General features: G+C 45.4%; 2 protein-coding genes across 2 annotated transcripts in view; both read left to right on the top strand.

Annotated features, from left to right (window-relative positions):
* The window catches only part of LOC308568492 (monocyte chemotactic protein 1B-like), a 60660-nt gene that overhangs the window by 23998 nt on the left and 15719 nt on the right, over positions 1-20943 (top strand). The window lies entirely within an intron of this gene.
* Positions 2021-3871, top strand: LOC308568738 (eotaxin-like; the record flags this gene model as incomplete). Its single annotated transcript, XM_081161975.1, has 3 exons — positions 2021-2138; positions 3272-3386; positions 3766-3871. Exons 1-3 carry the CDS (start codon positions 2063-2065, stop codon positions 3869-3871), a joined length of 297 nt encoding a protein of 98 aa, XP_081018101.1. The 5' UTR covers positions 2021-2062.

Raw genomic sequence — 20943 nt, 5'->3', positions numbered from 1 at the left:
GCAGCTCACCTGCCACGTATGCTCAGGAATGAGGGTGAACTAAGCCTCTGGTTTCCATCGTGGTCCTTGAAGCCCTGGGGTGTGAGGGTTTAGGGGGCCACCCATTCTGCTTCAAACAGATACACTCCACTGCAGTGTATTTGATGAACAGGTTTTTGCTATTGATTCCATTTAAATAAAAAGGCTTTAGGGGCTAAAAAAAATCGTTTAGAAATGCATCGGAGCCTCCACACTGTTTTGCATAGCAGCTGCACCAACCTAGACCCCCACCAGCAGGGGACAAGGGTTCCCCTTTTCTCCACAGCCTTGTCAACATAATCATGCCTTGTCTTTTGACAATAGCCATCCTCACAGGTGTGGGGTGATGTCTCATTGCGGTTTTAATTTGTGTTTCTGGGGAGATCTTTGTCAAATGGTGCAAACATAATCTACAGCCCCTAAAGAGTCATCTTACCCTTTACGTTTTATAAATATTTCTTGAGTGGTATGATAGGTGCAGGGGACAAAGTAGTGAACATGGATAGGACTATCCTTCACCTCAAATAGCTCCTTGGTGGCCGCGGCTCATTGGCTGTGAAGATGCAGTTTCAGATGACTAAGTTCTTGGAACCTAATGAACTGCTTGGTGACTATATTATAGATCTGAAATTTGTTAAGAGAGTAGATCTTAAGTGTTCTCACCACATCAAAAAATGGGGAGGCTACTATGGAAGATGACAGAGGTGATGGACATGGGGGTCCGCTTGATTGCTGTAATCACGTCACAACATATATGAATAGGGCGTCTCCCAAAAATGTATGCACACTTTGAATGATCATCAAGTCAGCGTTTTTAACATACAGTTCATTTTCAACATGTAAAAGAGTCTACAGAAATGAATAATTTTTTTTGGTCAACACCCATTTGCAAACTGATGGCCATCCTGGTCCAGGAGCTGTTGATAACTCGAAACAATGGAATCGCAAACATTAAGAATCATTTCCGCCAGGCCGGGCGTGGCTCAGCGGTTGAGCGTCGACCTAGGATCCAGGCGATCGGGGTTCGATTCCCTGTCAGGGCACATGCCCGGGTTGCGGGCTTGATCAATGACTCTCTCATCATTGATGTTTCCATCTCTCTCTCTCCCTCTCCTTTCCTCTCTCTGAAATCAATAAAGATATATTAAAAAAAAAAAAAAAAAGAATCATTTCGTTTGAATAATTACAAAGGCGGTGTTTTATACTTCAACTGCTTTTTCAAACTTCCAGGAGCATTTTTGGGTGAATTTCCTTTGTTCAAAGAAACCATTGCATCGTACCCCTTAAATATACACAATCTTTATTTGTCATTTATTCCTCAATAAAGCTGGGAGCCGGGGAGGAAATGAGCAGAAAATCTGTCAATCGGAGCTACCCGGTTCTGATGTCCTGTGACGCTAAAATTCAGAGGCACTAAGATTCTATGGCTACTAGATGGAACAATGGCAGTGAGGTTCTCATGAGAACCTACCGTTCCTGGGTTCCCAGAGAGCCAGCGATGGCCAGAGCTGCTGAGATCTCTCTGCATCTGGATGGGAGCCTAGCAGAAGTTTGAGAGCCCCTTCCTGGCTTCTCAAATCCTGCAGACCACCATGTGAACACGGGGACCCGGGAAGGTTCTTAGGCCTGCTCATCTCCTCATGCCCTTGGCTCCCTTGCTTTGCTCCCCACTACATATGTTTCATTTCAGAGAAAGTAGAGCCTTTAAGAACGACCTTCTCAAGTTACCATCCTTGCTCGGTCGTTTCACAAGCTCCCTTCCTTCCCCACTTGAAACCTCAAGATGGATAAAAATGTGCCAAGTTTCTTTCCCCTTCTGTTTTCAAGTCCTGTTAGCTTGGCAGGAAGTACAAATTGGTCATCATCGGCTTGGGACCACCACTGATGACCTGACTATGACTTAGAGGAGTCCAAGGTTTCCCTGGAAACTCCCACTCTCCCTGCTGGCTTTAAAAGGCAGGAGGAGCAGCCAGAGGAGCAGAGAACCCGAGACAAGCACGAACCAGACAACTCCCACCCTGAAGCCGCGTCGTCACCTTGCAGCATGAAGGTCTCCGCAGCGCTCCTGTGCCTGCTGCTCACAGTGGCCACCCTCAGCACCCAGGTGCTCGCTCAGCCAGGTAAGCCCCCTCTCTCCCTATGGGAGAGCTGACCACCTCCAGAACTATCACATCAGCCCCATGAGTGGACAAGAAGTGCCCAACCTCACTATCGGTGAAAGAGAAACCCAGGCTGGTCCCCACCTTCTCTTCTGACGTGGGTATTGAGAGATATAGAGTATACCCACGATCTGGCTGCCTTTGCAGTGCTCCGGGTTGGAGCACACAAAAGAAATACACTCTCTTACTGTGGGCACAGTGGGTATTTTGGGGCAGTGCTGTAGGGGGGAAAAATGCTTGATTAGAGGTCCAGAATTTTTAAGGGACTCCAAGACAGCTTTCAGAAATGGTGGTTAGGGAAGGGAAATGAGGTTCCAGGGGAATCTCTTGAGGTGACATATTTTTACCCTGTCTAGGGGGGGAAAATCTAGGTGTTTGTATCATAACTTATTTTTTTCATGCTCTGATGACTTAGATTTAGTGCATGTTATCAGTCCAAATAAGATCGTGCACGCTGCTATAACAAACAACCCTAATGATCAGTGACTTGAAACTAGAAAGGTTAATTTCTCACTCATACTGAATGTCTATAATGTATTGGCTTGACCTTTTGCTTCATGCACTCAGGATTCTAGGCTGATGGAGCAGCTGCCCTAGAGAGCCTTGCTGCTTACCATGACAAAGGGAAAGAAAACTCTTGAGATTCTTGCACTGGAAATTACTAACTCTGGCTCAGAAATGGCACTTGTCACTTTGGCTTCTCACTTATGGGTCCAAACTAGTTAATGGCTCCAATCAACCAAAAGTGACCAAGAAATGCAAGTCTACCATGTGTCCAGAAAGCAGAGAATGGAGACTGTTTGGTGACTAGTACTATGGTGATCACATAACTACATAGCTCTGTAGAAACAGGACTAGAGCTTATTGCATTGACCACGCTTTTTCTATAATTTTGCCAGTGGTGATGGGTCCCCACCATTCAAGGGCGACCCCAAGTCAAGGGCATAAGTATAAGACCTCAGAGCAATGAATTCTACCTCCTCATATTTTCTTGCCTTCTCCTAAATTTCCTTCCTCCCTTCCAAAGGCATGCTTTAAAATGTCTACATATTATTAGTGGCTTACCCTTTCTTTTATTTCTCCCACAAATTTAGCACTTTCTGTCCCAACCGTCTGCTGCTTCGAAGTGTCCAGTAAGAAGATCTCTAGTCATAAACTGCAGAGCTACAAAAGAATCACTGACAGCAGATGTCCCCAGAAGGCTGTGATGTAAGTAGATAAAACTCGCCCTCTCCCAGCCCAAAAATTCTTTTCCTAGGGGGCACAGGTCAAGAACTGCGTCAGAGTTACTTGGAATCAGAAACTCAGGGAGTTGGACCTCTATCTTCCCATTCATGCTTTTTTCACTTTGGGACATTTCCACCCTTATCTCTCTGTCGGCAAGCTTGTTCAGGTCATACTAGTTCCTTCGAGTCAAGAGCAAGGGTGGCTTGACTGGGCCAGCAAGAGCAGCAGCTAACCAACCCGAGTCCCACCTTTCCTCTCTCTGCTTTCCTCCTCTCGTGGAGGATGGTCCTGGGAATTTGGGGGTTAAATGGACACAATTTTCAAAGAGGATCCTTCTAATTGCTTCCTCTCTCTCCCACAGCTTCAAGACCAAACTGTCCAGAGAGATCTGTGCCAATCCCCAAAATAAGTGGGTTCAGGAAGCCATGAAGTACCTGGACAAGAAATCCCAAGCTCCAATGCAATAAATATTCACCTTTTTAAAACCAAACCAGAGCCTGAGAAATGTCTGATTCATTCTCTCTCTGGCCTTCCTAAGATGCCTTCTGAGATCATCTCCTCATCTTCCCCAAAGGAATGGCTTCTATTTAATAATGAAAAATATATTGTATGTAAGTTATTGGTGTTTTTAAGCTTCTCTGTCATGAATACTATTTGTTTTTAACGTGGAAAGCTTTGGTCAGGTCCCTTCCCCTCTGTGAACCCCAATCCAATCCCCCCACAAAGTAATTTACATTGTTTCTTTGGAGTAATGTTCCCTACCTCTCTGGAATCTTGCCAGGGTCCTGGCAAAGATGTGAAAATGTTTTATCTTTTTAAGAAGACATTGCCCTTGTGAATGAAAGGTGTGACTCACCATGTTAACTGGAAATAAATAATTATTTTAGGAATACATCATAGTGCACTTTCTATTACAGCCCACAGCTGTATTGTTGTGGGGAATCCAGACTGAGCTGGGAGGTAGAGAGGTGACCGCGGGGGTGACCGGTATAGCTATGGGGGTGGGAGCTGTGTTTCTGAGAAATGATCTTTTGGCTTGGCCAACCTTCAAAGAGATTCAGGATAGAATCTACAGGACCAGACAACCTTTTCTATTCCCCTGATCCCGGTCCCTAAGAGCGGCTTTCCAGAACTCTAGTACCTCTGTCAATTATTCAGCAAGACCTTCATCACCACTTTTTTCCTGGCCAACCTCACAACTTGCCCAAAGTTTCCCCCATGACCCAGTACAGCGGCAGGTGATATCCCTCATGCCTGACCTTACTCCTCTGATTGTCCTCCAGCCCAGAATACACACACAGGTCACAGGAAGGCTAGATGACCATCCCCAAGAGGCTCACTTAGACGATGGCTTTATAGGCACTTAAAGAGGCATAAGCCTGCAGCTTGAAGTAGGTCTTGATGGATGGACAAGTGCAGGGGCTCTTTTAGAGGGACCTCAGGCTAGGTGGAAAAGAGAGAGGCATCAGCTTAAGAAAATGCTTAGAGGTAATGTGATCACAGAGTGATTTTCAAGTTGAGGGGGAACCCATTGGAAAGGTGTCAGGGCCAAGGTCTGAGTGAAATGGGGAGAAATTTAGGAAGGACACTTGAGGCTAGTCTGTGAAGGTGAGGAGTTTGTGCTCCATTCAGATAGTAATAAGTAAGATGAATGTGTCATTTTTATCACCCAAATTAGAACTTTTGAGAATACAAGAGGCACCATTAATAGTTATGCTGGGACAACAGATATAAATTAACACTGTCCCAGGCAAACCAGAGCCTCTGACCACCCGAGCATTAATAGGTGTTGACAGTTTTGGCTGGGTGGGGCAGGGGAAGAGTGCCACCATCAGAGGGGCTTTAGGAGTCATAACCCTGCGGTGACAGCCAGAGTGAGCTGGGAAGAGAAGAGCGGTTAGCACACCCTTGCAATGTGGAGGCGAGAGGCGATGGGAAACGGGAGCAGGGAAGTGGCAGATGGGGAGGAAAGAGGGCAATTGAGAGAAGAATGGGACAAGGCAGTGGAGTGTTGAACCTTGAGGACTGAGAAGCAGGACTGCTGACATGGAAACCTCCATACCTCCACAAAGCTGCAATTAAAGGGTGGCAGCTTAGACCTGGAAAATGCACTTCCCTTCACCACCCTCCCCCTTACACCCCAGCTTTCCAAGCTCAAGAGCTTCTAACCAAATGGACAAGACCTCTGTTTCCTGTATGAGCAACTCAGATCAGGATTCCTCTGCAGCACATGAAGTCAGCCTGCGTTTCTGTCAGTCGTGTGGCCCCCCTATGCTTGGAACAGGGGTAGAAAGAGATCATAGGTGCCCTGCTGATATAACACTACTTCGTCTAATGCTGCCAAGCCAGGGGGTTGATTGCCCACTGCGTCATTCTATGTCCAGCAGGGTCATTGCATCATACAGTTCCAGGGACACCATCCACACCAAAGTCCCATTGGCCCACTATATGTGGTGGCCTTGGCACAGGCAATGTAAGTGAGACACTGACCTGGGAGAAAGGTGACTTTGTTTTATCCCTAAGTCAAGTCTCTCTCACTATGCTACATTGGGCCTTGTTTGTCCATAATATGAGGGTAATAATATTTTAGGGAAGAAAATAGGGAATCTAACAGGTGAACCCACAAGAGTTCCTGCCGTGAGAGCACTTTCCCTTGGAAAACATCTCTATCTCCATCCACTGGGGCAGGAAAGGTTGGGCGAGGGTCCTGTGCTCACACTCCTAAGGCAGACAGAGGCCAAGGTAACTGCACACTTACTATATCTCAAACGGAGCCTTTCTGAGGAGCTTCTCTTTGAGAACCTCGAGTAGAAGCATGGACCCCAGGAGCCATCAGAGAGCTTCTAGTGGCTATGACAGAATGGCTCCCATTCAGAGAGATCACTGGATCCTACTCCAGGTATGACAAGCCCCCTTGTCTCTCCTGCAGCCTAGCTGCAGGAAACCTCACTGCGATAAGCAGACTCTCTGGTGCTAATGAGTATTGAAGAGGGGATTGAGAAGGGAGAGGAGAGGGGGAGAAATGCCTTTCATTTGTGAAAGACTAAACAGAAGTTCCTCACATGCCCTATGCCGGCCAAGCTCTGTCTCTTCTCTTTCAAGGAATCCCTAATCCAATTCTCCTCTAATTGGGCACAGCATCACCTGCCCCTGGAGTATAAAATTGTGGGCACAGAGCAGTGGACATACTTAAGCCTTCCGATGGTGCACAGATCCCAGCTAGGAACTAGAGATGTCGCCAATTGGGAAGCAAACTCTTAGATGAAAATTGTCATACAAAGTGTACTGTAGAGTGTGAAAACAGGACCGAGCCTAGAGAGAATCTGTATAGTGACACAGTCACCATGCAGGCTTCAGCCAATCCCACAGGGAGCTTGAGAACTGGGATAAATCTAAATGGGGACCAGGGCCCAGGCTTTTATACTCCCATCCCAGCCAGTCATGGATGCTGGCTGCTCCTGGAAAGGGCAGAACTCTGGGCAAGGCAGCTCTCCTGAACCAAGGGCAGGCCCCACAGAGGAAACTGCTGAGAGCTGTTGGCTGCCAATGCTCATCAACTAGGGAAGGAGCTCTTCAGTCCTGGGAAGACAGAATATGGGCAATACGCCAAGGATTGTACTGCTCAGATTCACTTGCTTATCTAATACATTCTAGAAACTCTTCCGGGAACTTAACGAGCCTCCTTTTCTCAGGAAATTTGCAAGAACATTAATGGGATGAACAAACCTCCCTTCCCCACTGCTGCAACTGGTCTTGAGACTGTGACATTAAGATTGTCAACCCATGGTGGCTGGTGCCAATTCGACACCAGCAAGAATCCCCAATTTGATGGAAGCACTCTGCCCCAATGAACCAAGACTCCCAAACCCACAGGGCTCTGAGTTGTGGGCACAGGAAACACAAATTCCCCCAACTGAGTTGCCAGGAGGTGATGGTAAGTGGGTGACTCCTACTTCTACCTCTTGATACCTGGATCCATGAATTTTACCTACTGAGAATACAGCATCATGTAATAGTTGATTTGAGATATATATATTGAGTCCTAAAGAATGGTACTCCATCTTGGCAGGATATTTTTTCCAAGCTGGTGCACCCCTTGTGCCTTCAACAGGCCATTTCATTCTATCAGGCCACAAGCTTCTGGAGAATATAATAACATGGTAGGATCAGTGGATGCCATGGTAATATGCCCAGTGCTGTTCCTCGTTTGCTGTAAATCACACCTCTTGGTCTATAGTGGTGTGCTGTAGGATCTCATACCAATGGATAAGCACTTAGGTCATGGTGCTGGCTGAGGTGCTGGGCACAAAAATGGCCAACCCATGCCTGGAAAATGTATCCATTCCAGTTAATGTCAATCACTGTCCTTTTCAGATTAGAAAAGATGCACTGTAATCAATCAAATGTGTATTTGCCACCAAGTAGCTGATTAGTCTCCTTAATAGATAATGCCATGACAAGGATTCATCACTCGCTTTTGTTGCTGGCAGGGTAGACATTCAACTACCTTGGTCTTGGTGAGCAGAACCCCATGGGTAGCCTGAACCCCTGCTACCATGGCTACTATGTTCCTGTGTCCACCATCCAGCACTGCAGTGGCCAATGTCAGAAGCTGGCCAATGTCAGCTGGCTGCATTATTCTGTTTGCTTGGCCATTCGGCGCACCTCTTGTTTTCCAAATTCTCTGATGGACAGTAAACAAAGGTCTTCACGTACCATGTCTTGTTCCATAGGTCCATCCACATGCTTCTCTCCCAGACCTCCTTTCCCCCGATTTTCTACCTTTCTCCTTCCAGACCAACCACCCAGATCATTCACCACCATTTATACATATTCTAACCACAGGCCCACCTCTTTCTCTATCCAAGTGGATGACCAGTAATGCTGCCCAAGCCCTGCTCCCCCCTCTTCGAGGCTAACCCTCAGCTGAGCTGAGCTGCGCTGTAAGACAACGGCCATGATGTTTGGCTTCTATCTACATGCTGACCTGAACCATCTGTGAACCAAACTCAGCCTTTGCTTCCTCCCTCAGCAGTGCCTTCTCAGGCAGCCATGCGTGTGAACTGAGGGGAAAGCACAGCAGTGTGGACATCGTGGAGGTCTTAGTGGCCTGCTCACATGGCTTCATGTGCCTCTAGCCCTGCTTGTGCTTATCCCAATACACAGCTTTAGCCTCTCAATGGACTGCTGCTGGGCCCACCTGGCATTATAACTTGGTGGATTTGACCCAATCTACCTCATAGTGGGCAATTTGGGCTGCAGAGTGGATGGAGCTCCAGGCAGAATCCACTAACGGGATGCAGGCCTGGGCCTGAGGCATGATCTCTAAGTCCTGGCTTGTTCTGCAGCTAGCTTGGACTAGAGATATGGCTTCAAATTGGATATGCATTAAAATCACCAGAGGCTTGAAAAAGCACAGATTCTCAGTTTTCTTCTGCAAAGTTCAATGGGTCAGAATGGGCGTGGGGCTAGGAGGCCTTATTCTACCTCCTAGGCTGGCTCCAGCTCTGGTTTGCCCTGGACTGTGTATCCTTAGGCAAATGACTTAATCTTGCTGATGCAGTGGGGATACAGAGGCCTGCCAAGAGAGGATTATGTGAGATAACTGGCAACCAGCACAGAACAAAGGCGTGGGCGTGTGTTTGCCTAGTTAAAAAGCGAGTTTGCACAGAGAGGCAGTTTTCACTTTTACAAACTTTCATCTTTGTTCTGTATGAGGAAGGCATTGAGCTTCGCTAAGCCTCAGTTCTTTTATCTTTATAATAAGCGTCATAAAAGCACTTATCTCAGACACTGGTCAGGAGAATTAAATTAGATAACACCTATAAATTTGTAGTCCCTGGCATGGGGAACAAATTCAACAAAAAGGAGCCATCGTTATTTATCTAATATTTATTGCTTGCCAGTTGCAATGCAAATGAGTTTTTAGACTGTTTCTTCCCAAAAGTTTCAGGCAACTTTGGAGACGACCAGTAGCCCTTCCCAGCTGGTTCTCTTTTGTAGAAGGGAGAAGTGAGGCCCGGGGCATGAGAGAGCACAATGTAGTTAAAAGTTCAGGAGACAGGTCAGGACACCCGGGCATTGGGACTCGTAGGCTTCTAACACCCTATGTGGCCTTAAGGATTTCATTTCTATCCTTGGGCTTCATTTTTGTTTTTTTAGATACTTGTCTTTTATTTTTTAAGTATTTTTAAAATTGATTTTTTAGAGAGAGAGGGAAGAAGAGGAAGAGAGAGAGAAACCTTGAGAGAGAAACATCCATCTGTTGCCTCCTGTATTCCCCCTAGTGGGGATCGAGCCCAGGCGCAGGAGAGCATGGAATACTTTGACTTCTCGGGTCCTATTGAGTTCTTTATTTAGTCGTGTGGTCTCCGAGGAAATCTGAATCTAACCGCAAAACAAAAGTGGGAGTTTGGATTCACAGGTTACACTTCCCCTGGGCCATTCTTATCACTAGAGACCAGGCAGGAAGTCAGGAGAGCTGTTTCCAGAACAGGAGACTCATTTCTTGCCCCCACCGGAGTTATTCAGGAGTTATTCTGCACCAGCAACAGAGATTGTGAGTTGAAGCTGCTTTAGATGCGTGCTGGCTGGGAGGTCACCAAGAGAGAGAGCAGAGAAAGGTGCCCAGGAGCACACGCTCCCTGTGAAGGCAGCTGAGCTGGGCCGAGCATCTGCTCAGCCGGCAGTCGGAAAGGTTGGGGTTAATATTTCACGTGAAGTTCCGTAAGCAGCGGAGAGCTGAAGTAGGGGAGGGAAACTGCAAAGTGAAAACAACGTACCAACTGCCTCGCGTCACTGAACACTGGCCCACCCTTGACCCCGGCATCACCCAGAGGCTGTCATCCCTGGAACGCAGCAGCCACATTTCCTCTGAGGCCCAGAGCACCCAGCACCTCTGATCCTTGCCCCTTTATCTGGGATCTATGCCCTCTAGCTGACGCGTCTCATGGTTCCTTTTCCATAATCCAGGCATTCCTGGGACACCATCCCCACTGTAAGATATCTCTACTTGGTAGCATGAGGCAGTTTTGGGGGGAAATTGTGAGAAGTCCACTGTCTTACGCTTTGAGTCCCTTCCCAGCAACCCCTAGCCGTACTTCTTCTGAAGTCCCTGAGTAATGACTTAATGAGAGCTTACTATGCGCTGGCAGTCACTGTTCAAAACATTTTGCAGACGTCATACAGTTAACCCTCGCAAGTTGTATTAACCCCCTTTCAGAGGTGGAAACTGAGGCCCAACTTCTTATTCCCAGGGTTGATGAGCATGGGGCTTTTGTCCAGTGGACACAAGAAGGTATTTTCCTGAGTCCCAAAACAAGGGCATTCTGGGCCTTCACTTTGAGGGAGGAAGTTCTTAAAGGGAAGGGGCTGCATCAGTCAAAGGTCACAGTCCTTGATCTACTGATCTGACATCCACAAGAGGTGTCCGGTCTCCTCTGGGAAGGACCCCTGTGCCTTCTTCCATATTCATGGGTCATTAATAGATCTTTATGGGAACTGTCTGCTAAGGCAGAGGGAGCCTAGTCAGAAGCAGGGATGAGCACAGAGTGCAGAGATAGCTGGACAAATGTCCCTGGAAGGCTTCCAAGCCAGTGTTTCATGCAGTGTTTTTCCTCTGGGGCCCTCACTGGCAGCTCCCCATTCCTGCACCAGGTATCCACTAGAGGGAACCCGTCCTCAGCGGGTAGAAACCACCCAGTGTGCTGTGTGCACATCCAATACCCTGTCTTGATGTGTGTTTATGGGGGAGAGGAATTTAACTGGATCAGTTCATCTCTCACTATGCTTTTCTCTGGAGTTCTGGGTATAAGGAACAAGGCCTCCAGCCCCTGCGTCTCACAGACTGCTCCACTTGCCTTGGCTGATGGATGTGATTCCCTCTATGAGCTCACTCAGGGAAAGGCTTTGACAGCTAAACCAAGGTTTGTAAACCACAGCACTGGAAGTTCTTTATCTGCCACCCAGCTTTGACATCCTCTGATGCTAAGATCCAAGAATTCCTGGAGCCCTGCCTTCAGCCAAAGTTCTAATTGAATCCCATCCCTGGAAGTTAGCAGGACGTAGCGATGTAGAGTTGTGGCAAGCCTCCGGCTGGGATCCCAGCCACAGTGCTGAGGGCCTCGCGGGGACACTGCTAGAAAGTGGAAACAGGAGGAACTTTGAATCTGCTCATCTCTCTTATGACCACGTTTTCTTTCTTCCTCCCTGTTCCTCAGAAGATATTTCAGCGAAGAGAAAGTGGAACCCTTAGAATGATGCAACTCAGAGTCTTTCCAGTTCTTAAATTGCATGACTGGGCTACTGAACCGAAGGGGTTCGTTTGCCTGGGCGCATCAAAGCCCAATCAGACACGAACAGGAGTTTGCAGCAAAGAGAGTAAAGGATTATTAGTTAAGAAAATGCAACCAAGCCAGGAGGCACAGGTGAGCTCGTGCAAAAGACCTCGCTCCCAGATGGCTTCTCAGGAATGGGTTATACAGGGGAAAAATCATTAATCATGGTGGAGTTGGTCACGTGGTCTTTATTGATTGGTTGGCACTAGGGTAGGGGATAGCTAATCATTATATCTGGTTGTGATGTCAGCCATGGTGTCACTCTGTCTGGTTCCAAAAGGGTGTGTGGTCGGTGGGGTTGGTTGGCTGTTCTAAACCTGGAGCTGAAACACAACTGAGGCCAAGATGTTATCTTCAGTTTGCCTAAACCTCTGTCTCTGTGATCTACAGACCTAAGGCTTTGTTCCAAAGATTATTCGATGCTGACCAGAACCTCCTTGCCCTGTGGGCTTAATGATTAAGGGCGTGGACATGAAGGGAGAGGGAGATGGGTGAGTCAGGATGCCCCTAGGCTGGACAAGGCTAGTTTGAATCAAAAGGAAAGAAAGATAGAAAATCAGATTAAAGGAACGAAGTTTCAGCTTGGTTACAAGTGCACCTCCCGTTTCTCTCTCCCGATTTGGTCTCGGAACTGGAAGGAAAATGTGCTCAGTGCTCAGACAGGAGCTTCCTTTCTTACTTCCTGGAAACCTCCCCAGGACCCAGTGCCTACTCTGCAGGTTTCAGATCCCATTTCATCATTCCTGATTGTGGCCTAGCCAACGTGAAGGCTTCCCTCCCAGACTCCTAACTCTCCACCTCCTATGAAATAATGAGTCACAGTTCTATAAAAACCAAGCAGAGCAGCCAGGGGAGCAGAGAGGCTGAGACAAACCCGAAATCTCCCTTAAGAAGTGGGGGCTGTGCTCCCATAGAATGTCCTTTTCACTTGGGTGGTCTCCATACAAGTTCAAGACACACAGGGTGGTTCCAGCACAGGGATGTCAGTGCCCAACATCAGCTTTCTGGGACTCAAGGACTTGAGTCACCTGACCAGCACCAGCCCACAGCCATTCCTTTCCTTACCTGCCCACCATCTCAGTGAAACTCTCCATCCTGATCTACTGCAATAGCTTCCAGAAATTCCCCCTACCTTAGGTCATCCCCATTCATCTAGCTTCAGCCCCGGAGAAATACTGATATTATGTGAACTGAGACCTCAGAAGAAGGCTGTGTGGCAATAGACTTCATAGTCAGGTGACACTTTTCAGTGAAAAGAGTTATAAGCAGGATCTGTCTTAAAAGATGGGCTGATATAAGAGGAGATGGTCCTACAGTTAGTTCAGGATGGACAGAAGAGTGGGGGAGAAGCAGAAATCTCCTCTCTTTGGAATTTGGTCCAAGAATAGGAAAAAAGTTTAAAAATTTTAGAATGCAAGCTTGGAATCATGTTTTAGAGTATCCTGAATGTCAAGATGGAGAGTTTGAGTTCAGTTCTGAAGGTGATAGAAAGATACTGAGGCATAGCCTGGTCTGGGACCAGGCACTGGATGCTCTCTGAGGTTCTTCACATTTGGTGTCTGCCCCCGTGTCTTGAACTTGCACGGTAGCCTTTGTCATAACCTACTGAACTCTTCCATGGACCACTGCCCACCTCCAGTCCTGGCTCACCATGGACTGGCTATGTGACCTGCTGGAAAGCACTTCATCTCTTTCTTTTAATGTCTCTTTCCATTCTTTCTATGATGTTGTGATCGCTGAGTAAATCTGGGGCAAAGCTGAAAAATGTAGCCAGGAGTTAAGATTCCCAGGATATTCTTCCACCTGACCCTGACATTCCTTGGGAATCACCTAAGAAGATGGAGATCAGCTTCCATTGCAGGACACTCATTTCTTTCCCAGGACACTCATTTCTTTCCCAGTGTCAGCTCATCCCTATCCACTACTAACTTATTGTGTAGACCCGTCTCACCACTCACTGACTCCTAAATTATACGCATTTTGTTGTATATGCTTTAGCTAACTGCTAACTAGGATGTCCCCACATTGGGGAGAGAGAGAAGGCAGAATGGCCACCTCCCAGGCATTGGACAGAACAGCTGCAGAACTTGGGCAGTCTCAAGTTTCATTTTCACACTGAGATTTCCCCAAACCAGATTAAAACCAAAGAGGAAAACTGCAAAATCAAAGGGACTTGCAGTTTTTGAACTCCCTGCGTAGCTTGGCCGTGGCGCCTCTCAGTACCCAGCGTACCTGAGATGTGTGCCCCCTTCCTTCTGGGGCCCAGAGCACTTCACACCTTTGGTTCGGGTGAGAATTCAGAGACTTCATTCTCTGGTGTATCCAGGAGACTCTTTCTATTTCCTCGTCTACAGGAGAGGCCTTCCTGAAGGTCCATCTCTGCCACATGTCTTCATCTGGAAACATGAAAATAGCTAAGAGGACATTTGTCTGATAGTCCCCACTCTGGGTCTTTTCCTAGCAGCCTCTGATCATGACAGCCCCCTCATTGTCAGTATCCATAGCAACTAATTTATTAAATACTTATCATATGCTAACAGCTCACAGGCTATGCCCTTTTCCTACGTCAACTCCTTTAATTCACACTCATTTTACTGATAGGGAACTGAGGTACAGAGAGCTGACATAAGCACTCAAGCATCCAAATCCTGGCAGTCTGGTCCAGAGTTCATGATCTCAACCACCATCCTGCCGCCAAGAGATAAGCAGGGAAGAATTCTTCCTACCCAATTCCTCATGCCCTAAATATTTCAAGAAGATAATCATGGGAAGATAAAAGAGAAGGGAATATAGGTATATCTCTCGGCCCAGAAATGACCAACATGTCACAAAACTGGCGTCACTCCTGACCCTGTGCCCATGAGGACATCAGTAAAGAACCACATCACTGCTTCTCATAGCCCCAGATAAGGCCTCACTATCTCCCCAACAATCCTCTTGGGCTGACACTCCCATTGAAACCTGTGGGTCTCCCTGATCTAATGCGCCCTCACATTTATAGGTGAGGCCGAGGGACCTGGCAGAATCTGGCTAGGTCACATAACTACTCAGCCGGCAAGCCAGGAGTGTGCCTGCTTGGCATGAATCCCTTGCATTGCCTAACCCACCTGTCATCCTCCTAACAGACTTTTGCCGCTATTTCTATTTTTGCTTCCAGATGCACCCTTTCTATCAAGAGAATAAAGTGGGGTTATTCAGTGGGACAGCGGCCTTGCACATGTACTGGAGTGTCCATACAAACTTAATTCTGAAGTCGCGTGGGACTGCATGAATCAGCTCTCTAAAATGCAACTGGTGGGGACAGTCCCTAAAGCTGAAGAAAGCTGCCACCCTGGAAGAGCTTCAGTTCCTTCTTCTTGCCAGAAACCCTGAGGTTGGGGATGTGCTTTGCATTCTGTAACTATTGTTTTGTTAAGAGATGACTGTGTTTTCAACAAGTGGAATACACAAGCCCTAGGGGGTTTAAAGTCTCTCATAAACAAGTAAGAAAAAGAACTCTTAAGATAAGAAGATTATCAGCTAACTCACAAGATAAAACCACTGAAACTGCACATGAAAATACCAACCAATAGATAAGAATTAAAACAAGCTGGTGCTGAAGTTTTTTTAACTCACTTTTTAATTGAGGTAATACAATCCTTCAATAAAGTTAAATCAATTTTATGTGTTTACATTCCACATAGCCACCATCCTGATCAACATTTGCAGAACTTTTCCAAACCCCAGAATCTCCCTCCTGCCTCCTGCCAGTCAATAGCCCCTAAAAGGAACCTCTCTCTGAATTCTATCACTATAGGTTAGTTTTGCCTATATACAAGATCATATTTTTATTAACAAAGCATCATATATTTGTAACGAATAACGTGTTTATTTTCTACTACTGTCATAAAAAAGTACCAAAAAAATTAGTGTTTTAAACAATGTAAATTAATTTTTATCTATCTTATCTCTCATGTGATTAGATTGGGCCCACCTGGATAACTCAGGATACTCTCCCATCTCGAGGTCTTACCCTGGCTCACATCTGCAAAGATCCTTTTGCCACATAAGGAAACATATTCACAAGTTCCAGGGATTAGTGCGAGAACATTGGGGGGAGAGGAAGAGTCCATTATTCTGCTTACCACAAACAATCAATGTTGACCAGGGTAAAACTTCCTAGAAGGCAACACGGTGAGAGGTATTAAAAACTACATTTCATACATTGTGATGTATTAATTCCACAGCTGCAGAAATAAATAAAGATATGGGTCAGGATTTTTAAACCAGCTTTTTCAACATAGTGGTAATTAAAATTATTTTTAAAGTGAAAACATAAATAATATACATCCCCACTTTAGTGAAATGCTTTAATTATGATATATATAAATATATGTATATATGTGTGTATATAAAAAACCTGAATGAAATGTTTAACATTCAAGTAATTGAGTATCTAATGACATGGAAGAATGCATCACCAATGTCAAGAGAAAAAAAGCAGTAAATATTACTATATGCATATGTCCATGTATGTGTGTGTATATATACATGTATATATAGATATGTGTGTGTCTATACATATATACACATATGTGTGTATAGGAACACAAAAACATATATACACATACATATTTATGTACACACACAAACAGAGTGAAATGAAGAGAGAAGAAAGGGTAAAACACAAAAACATCAGCCAGGTTCAACTTTCATATTTAAAACACAGGTAAGGTATCTGGATTTGCTCAGGACCAAGAGGTTTCCTGGGGCATTGGACTTTTAGTGCTAAAAAAAAAAATGAGACATTCCAGGCCAAAATGGGAAAGCTGGTCACCCTAAATGCAGATTCATGTGTGCTGTCCTTTCCTTTAGGTATTTCTGTGTATTATTTATGTTTCCTACAAAGTGTGATGCAATCATTTAAAAGTCATCAAAACTCTTTCGGTGTCTTCCTCCAAGTTGTGATTTCAGAAGCCAGCCGTTCTCACAAGTTACAGCCCCTCATGATGTTTCCAATAAGGGAGAGAGGCCAGTATCTGCCACGGGTGAAGGGCAGATTCCCGGGAAGCACAGTGTTCGCAAGGAAGGCAGCGCCCCCAGGCGAGCAAACACCACTCCTACCCTCCGATTCTGTAGGGTTTCAGCAACCTCAGAGATTGCAATGGGAAAAACAGTGGAAGTAAAAACCCACAAAGCTAAAAGTGAACACTTGGGAGCTGTAAATGGCAATAACAATATCTTATAGAGATCCCTGTTATGGGAAGAGGCTGGCATTGCTGCTGCAGGCCAGAGTGTAGAGGGCGTCTGGGGACAGTGCTAACACTGCCAGTTCGGAGGCCCATTGCTAAGTGTCCACACTGGCAGATGCCTGAGTGAGATGTTTTACATTGTGATTTCCTTCATGTGATAGAATCCACTAATGTGTATTATGCTAACCTAAAGTTTCTACAATTGATTTAATGTTACGCCTTCTTATCTTTAAAAAATGTAGACTAAAACCAGTTGTTGTTGTTTTTATTGTTGACACTATTACAGATGCCCCCCATTTTCCCTCCCTTTACCCACCTCCACCCAGCCCCCACCGCCCTCCCTCTGGCCATCACCACACTGTTGTCTGTGTCTATGGGTTATGCATACACGTTCTTTGGCAAACAATCCAATTAAAAAATGGGCAAAGAATCAGAGAGATGCAAATTAAAACCACAATGAGATATCACCCACACTTATCAGAATGGCTACCATCAATAAATCAACAAACCAGTGTGTTAGGGTTTGGCCAGTGACACAGGCTATGAAAGAATTCACAACTAAAAGAAGAGATGCAGAGAGGAAGTTTACTTTCCAAGAGAGGAAGGGGCCAAGTATAGTTAGTCAATACAGGGTTGGGAAGAAAAGGTGGCTTCTGCTTTTAAAGAGCAAACAATTGCAGTTGCTAAGCTACAAGGAAGGGAGGGGTTCTGTTGAAGTTGAGCAGGTACCAGGGGGGCTGCCTTGAAAAGTTACAGTTTGTTTGCTTTCCAGGAGACAGTCTGGCAGATGTCCTTTCCTAAGGAGATGTCTTATCAGCTTTTGTCTCAAGCCTGTAAAACACGTTTAAAGTAAAAGTTATGAGGAGTTCAAAAGAGGCTTGTTTGAAGGGGGGGGGAGGGAGGACTTTCTACTAACTAGAGACTCCTTGGTGTGAATTATCCAGCTGTGAAAACAGCAGGGAGGTGGGGAATGCAAGAATGTAGCTTTGAGAGCAGCTTCTCTTGTCCTGCAATTTAAACAGAGGAGTTGTTTGAATTAGAGGAGCCAACAATCCTGGAGTTTAATTACCAGGTGCTTATCATAAATTGTGAAAAGGCCTTTTTCTGTCCTTACAAAGTGCTGGTGAGGATGTGGAGAAAAGGGAACCCTACTGCACTGCTGATGGGAATGCAGACTGGTGCAGATACTGTGGTTAACATTATGAGGTTTCATCAGAATATTAAAAACAGAACTGCCTTTTGACCCAGCGGTCCCACTTCTGGGAATATGTCCTAAGAATCCAAAACATCAGTTGTTATTTTTGACTTAAAGATAATAAAACATGTTTGGTTCAGAATGTTATGGAGTATAATATATATTATTAAATCAGGTAGACTATTCGGTATCAATTTAAAAAAACAACAACACTGATATAGACAAAATGACTATTTTGTATGAGACGTGGAACATTTAATAGCACAGTGACTCCTTCATGGTTGTTTAACAGGCACTAACCTAGAAGCTGTTGGCCTCCGTAAGTTTAATTGTGATCTTCATAACTAATGAAATAAAAATGTTGCTCTAAGGATCTATTAACACCTGTGTCCATTAAGGACTTGATAATAATTTCCCACGCTGCTGAGCTGATATGGATAACTTGATGTGGCAGTCATTAGTAGCATTCCCTCAGATTTCCATAAAAGCCAGTTGTGCAGCTGAGGGCAAAAATAGTAAGCATTTTACTTAGAATGCTCTAGGGTGCACTAAATATTATGAAACTATTTAGACTCTCCATTCTGCCTAAGTTAAAATAAAAAGATGCTTTTATAAAAAGTGGACTGTTTTGAATGTGAAGTAGAGAAATTGTCTAATCTAGGAATATCATGTAGAATAGTCACATCTTTACCATGCTGAATAGTTAACGAGCTCATACAGATGACAAGGAACGTGCAGTGGTGACTGGAGAGATCCACTGATATTTCCAGTTTCTGTTCTTCTATTACATGGTGGGATTATACTCCCACGCCACCTTGAAAACAAGCAAGCTATATGAGCCACTTTGATCAATAAAACACAAACAGAAATGGCGTGTGTCACTCCAGGAAGAGACCTTTAAGAGGCTCTAAGAGTCTATAAGAATCTCCATGTCTGTTTGACCTGCCGCAGTGACCAGGGATCTTCCCAATGATAAAGACTCCAACAGTCCAAAGGAGGAAAGACTAGAGCAGAACCAGAACCCTCCACTTAGTTATTAGTAAAGAAACCACTGGAACTTAGATGAGAGGCCGCCCATGGTATCCTGTGCCATGCTGTCCTACACTGTTCCCTGGCCACCAGTGGACAGCATAGGATGAAGCAGTGCCTGTAATTCATATTACCAAGCCAGCCAGGAGCCCAGGTTCACAGCAAATGGCCCCCACCCCCCCACCCCATTACCAGTGGAGCAGGTCTGGAGACTTGTACCCACATCCCACTGAAACCTTCTACCCCACACACCCAAAGCCCCAGGAGCAACTGAACAGCTTGCTGCCATCAAGACAATGTCCCAGTTCCCAGAATAGCATGGACTCTCCCTCCTATTAAGTCTAACAACCCTGCCTATCCCTCCTCCTCAAACACCCTTATCGCCAAACACCATTCAGGAATGTATCCTAATATTCAAATTGACTCTGTGGAGTTATACAGGACAAGAATAATAGACATTATTAGATAGTTGACTGAGCCTCAGATAGTTCTCTGTGCCCAGAAAATACTAGGGTTGAGTGGGGAATGATGATGCGAGGGCTTGATGGGATAAGCTACAGGTTTCCAAGCCCAAATACAATCTGTTTATGCTCCTCTTAAGATATATCAAGTAACTCTCCTTGAAATCTTTTACATTTCAGCTGGGACCACAATCACTTATTCCTGAAACAAAACACTGGAGATTCTGGGGCCTCCATTAGAATGAAGACCTTGTCCACACCAGGGACCAAACAAGGAGACCCAATACATAATCATGGACACCATATCTCTGAGTTCTGGTTTTAAATCTGTACTAAATTGTTAAAGTGACTCCGGGAAAACCATTTTCCCACCCTGTGCCTCAGTTAACATACCTGTAAATGAGACATTGAACTAGGTGAACAGCTCCCAAATTGGCTGTAGTTAAAAATCACCTGGACCACTTTGAATACAGGAAATTGGAGGCATCATCTTCACAGATTCTGAGTCATTCTGCTGGAGTGGGTTAAGGCATATCTTATTAATAATTGCCCAGGGCATCTTGATATTATAGGCAAATCTAGGGACCAAAGCATTAGACAGCCTCTGGTGTTTCTGGGCAAACCTCACTGTACCCTCTTCCACCTGGCTCTTATCTTCTAACTTGGAATTGAATGATGGCTCTTGTTCCGACACATGCACTCACCACCCCTGTCTTGTCAGGGAGTAGCTGTGCAACCTACGACAAATCACGCTACGGTTTGATTCTTCCTCTCGTTTGCGAAAGGACTAAATAAATTAATTGCAAATGTCTCTTCCGACACATTCTATTATTTTGTGACTATTGAGGACACTTGGGGCAGAGGTAAAAAGAAAATAATCTAATATCCTGATTCTCAGAACTATCTCAGCACATTCTTCGAGAACCATGTGAGAATCCAGATGTGTTTCCACAGCAGGGTACCCATGTCCTGCCTTCTGTTCACAGACAGTTGTCCCTGACCTTGAGCGCCCCTTCACAGGCGCTGAACCATAGGCGAGTTGTCCAAATGGCGTTAGAAGACTCGTCGGGAAAACACCACAGAGAAAAGAAGAAGAGGCAGAGTAACCACTTCCTTAAACAACACAGCCAGGCTTCTGAACAGGACAGTTACTGAATTCGTGTGGACTAAAGTTTCGATTTAATTTTTTATTTTGGGATTTCTCGAATTCAGTTAAAAAAAAAAAGAAAAGAGAGGGAAATTGCATAATCGAAGTGGCTTACCAATAAAGATCTCTGACGTCCCTGT

This window comes from Miniopterus schreibersii (assembly GCF_964146895.1).
Source record: "Miniopterus schreibersii genome assembly, chromosome: 16".
Classification (NCBI taxonomy): Eukaryota; Metazoa; Chordata; class Mammalia; order Chiroptera; family Miniopteridae; genus Miniopterus; species Miniopterus schreibersii.
The sequence above is the reverse complement of the archived record's forward strand: the minus strand, read 5'-3'. Positions and strand labels throughout refer to the sequence as shown.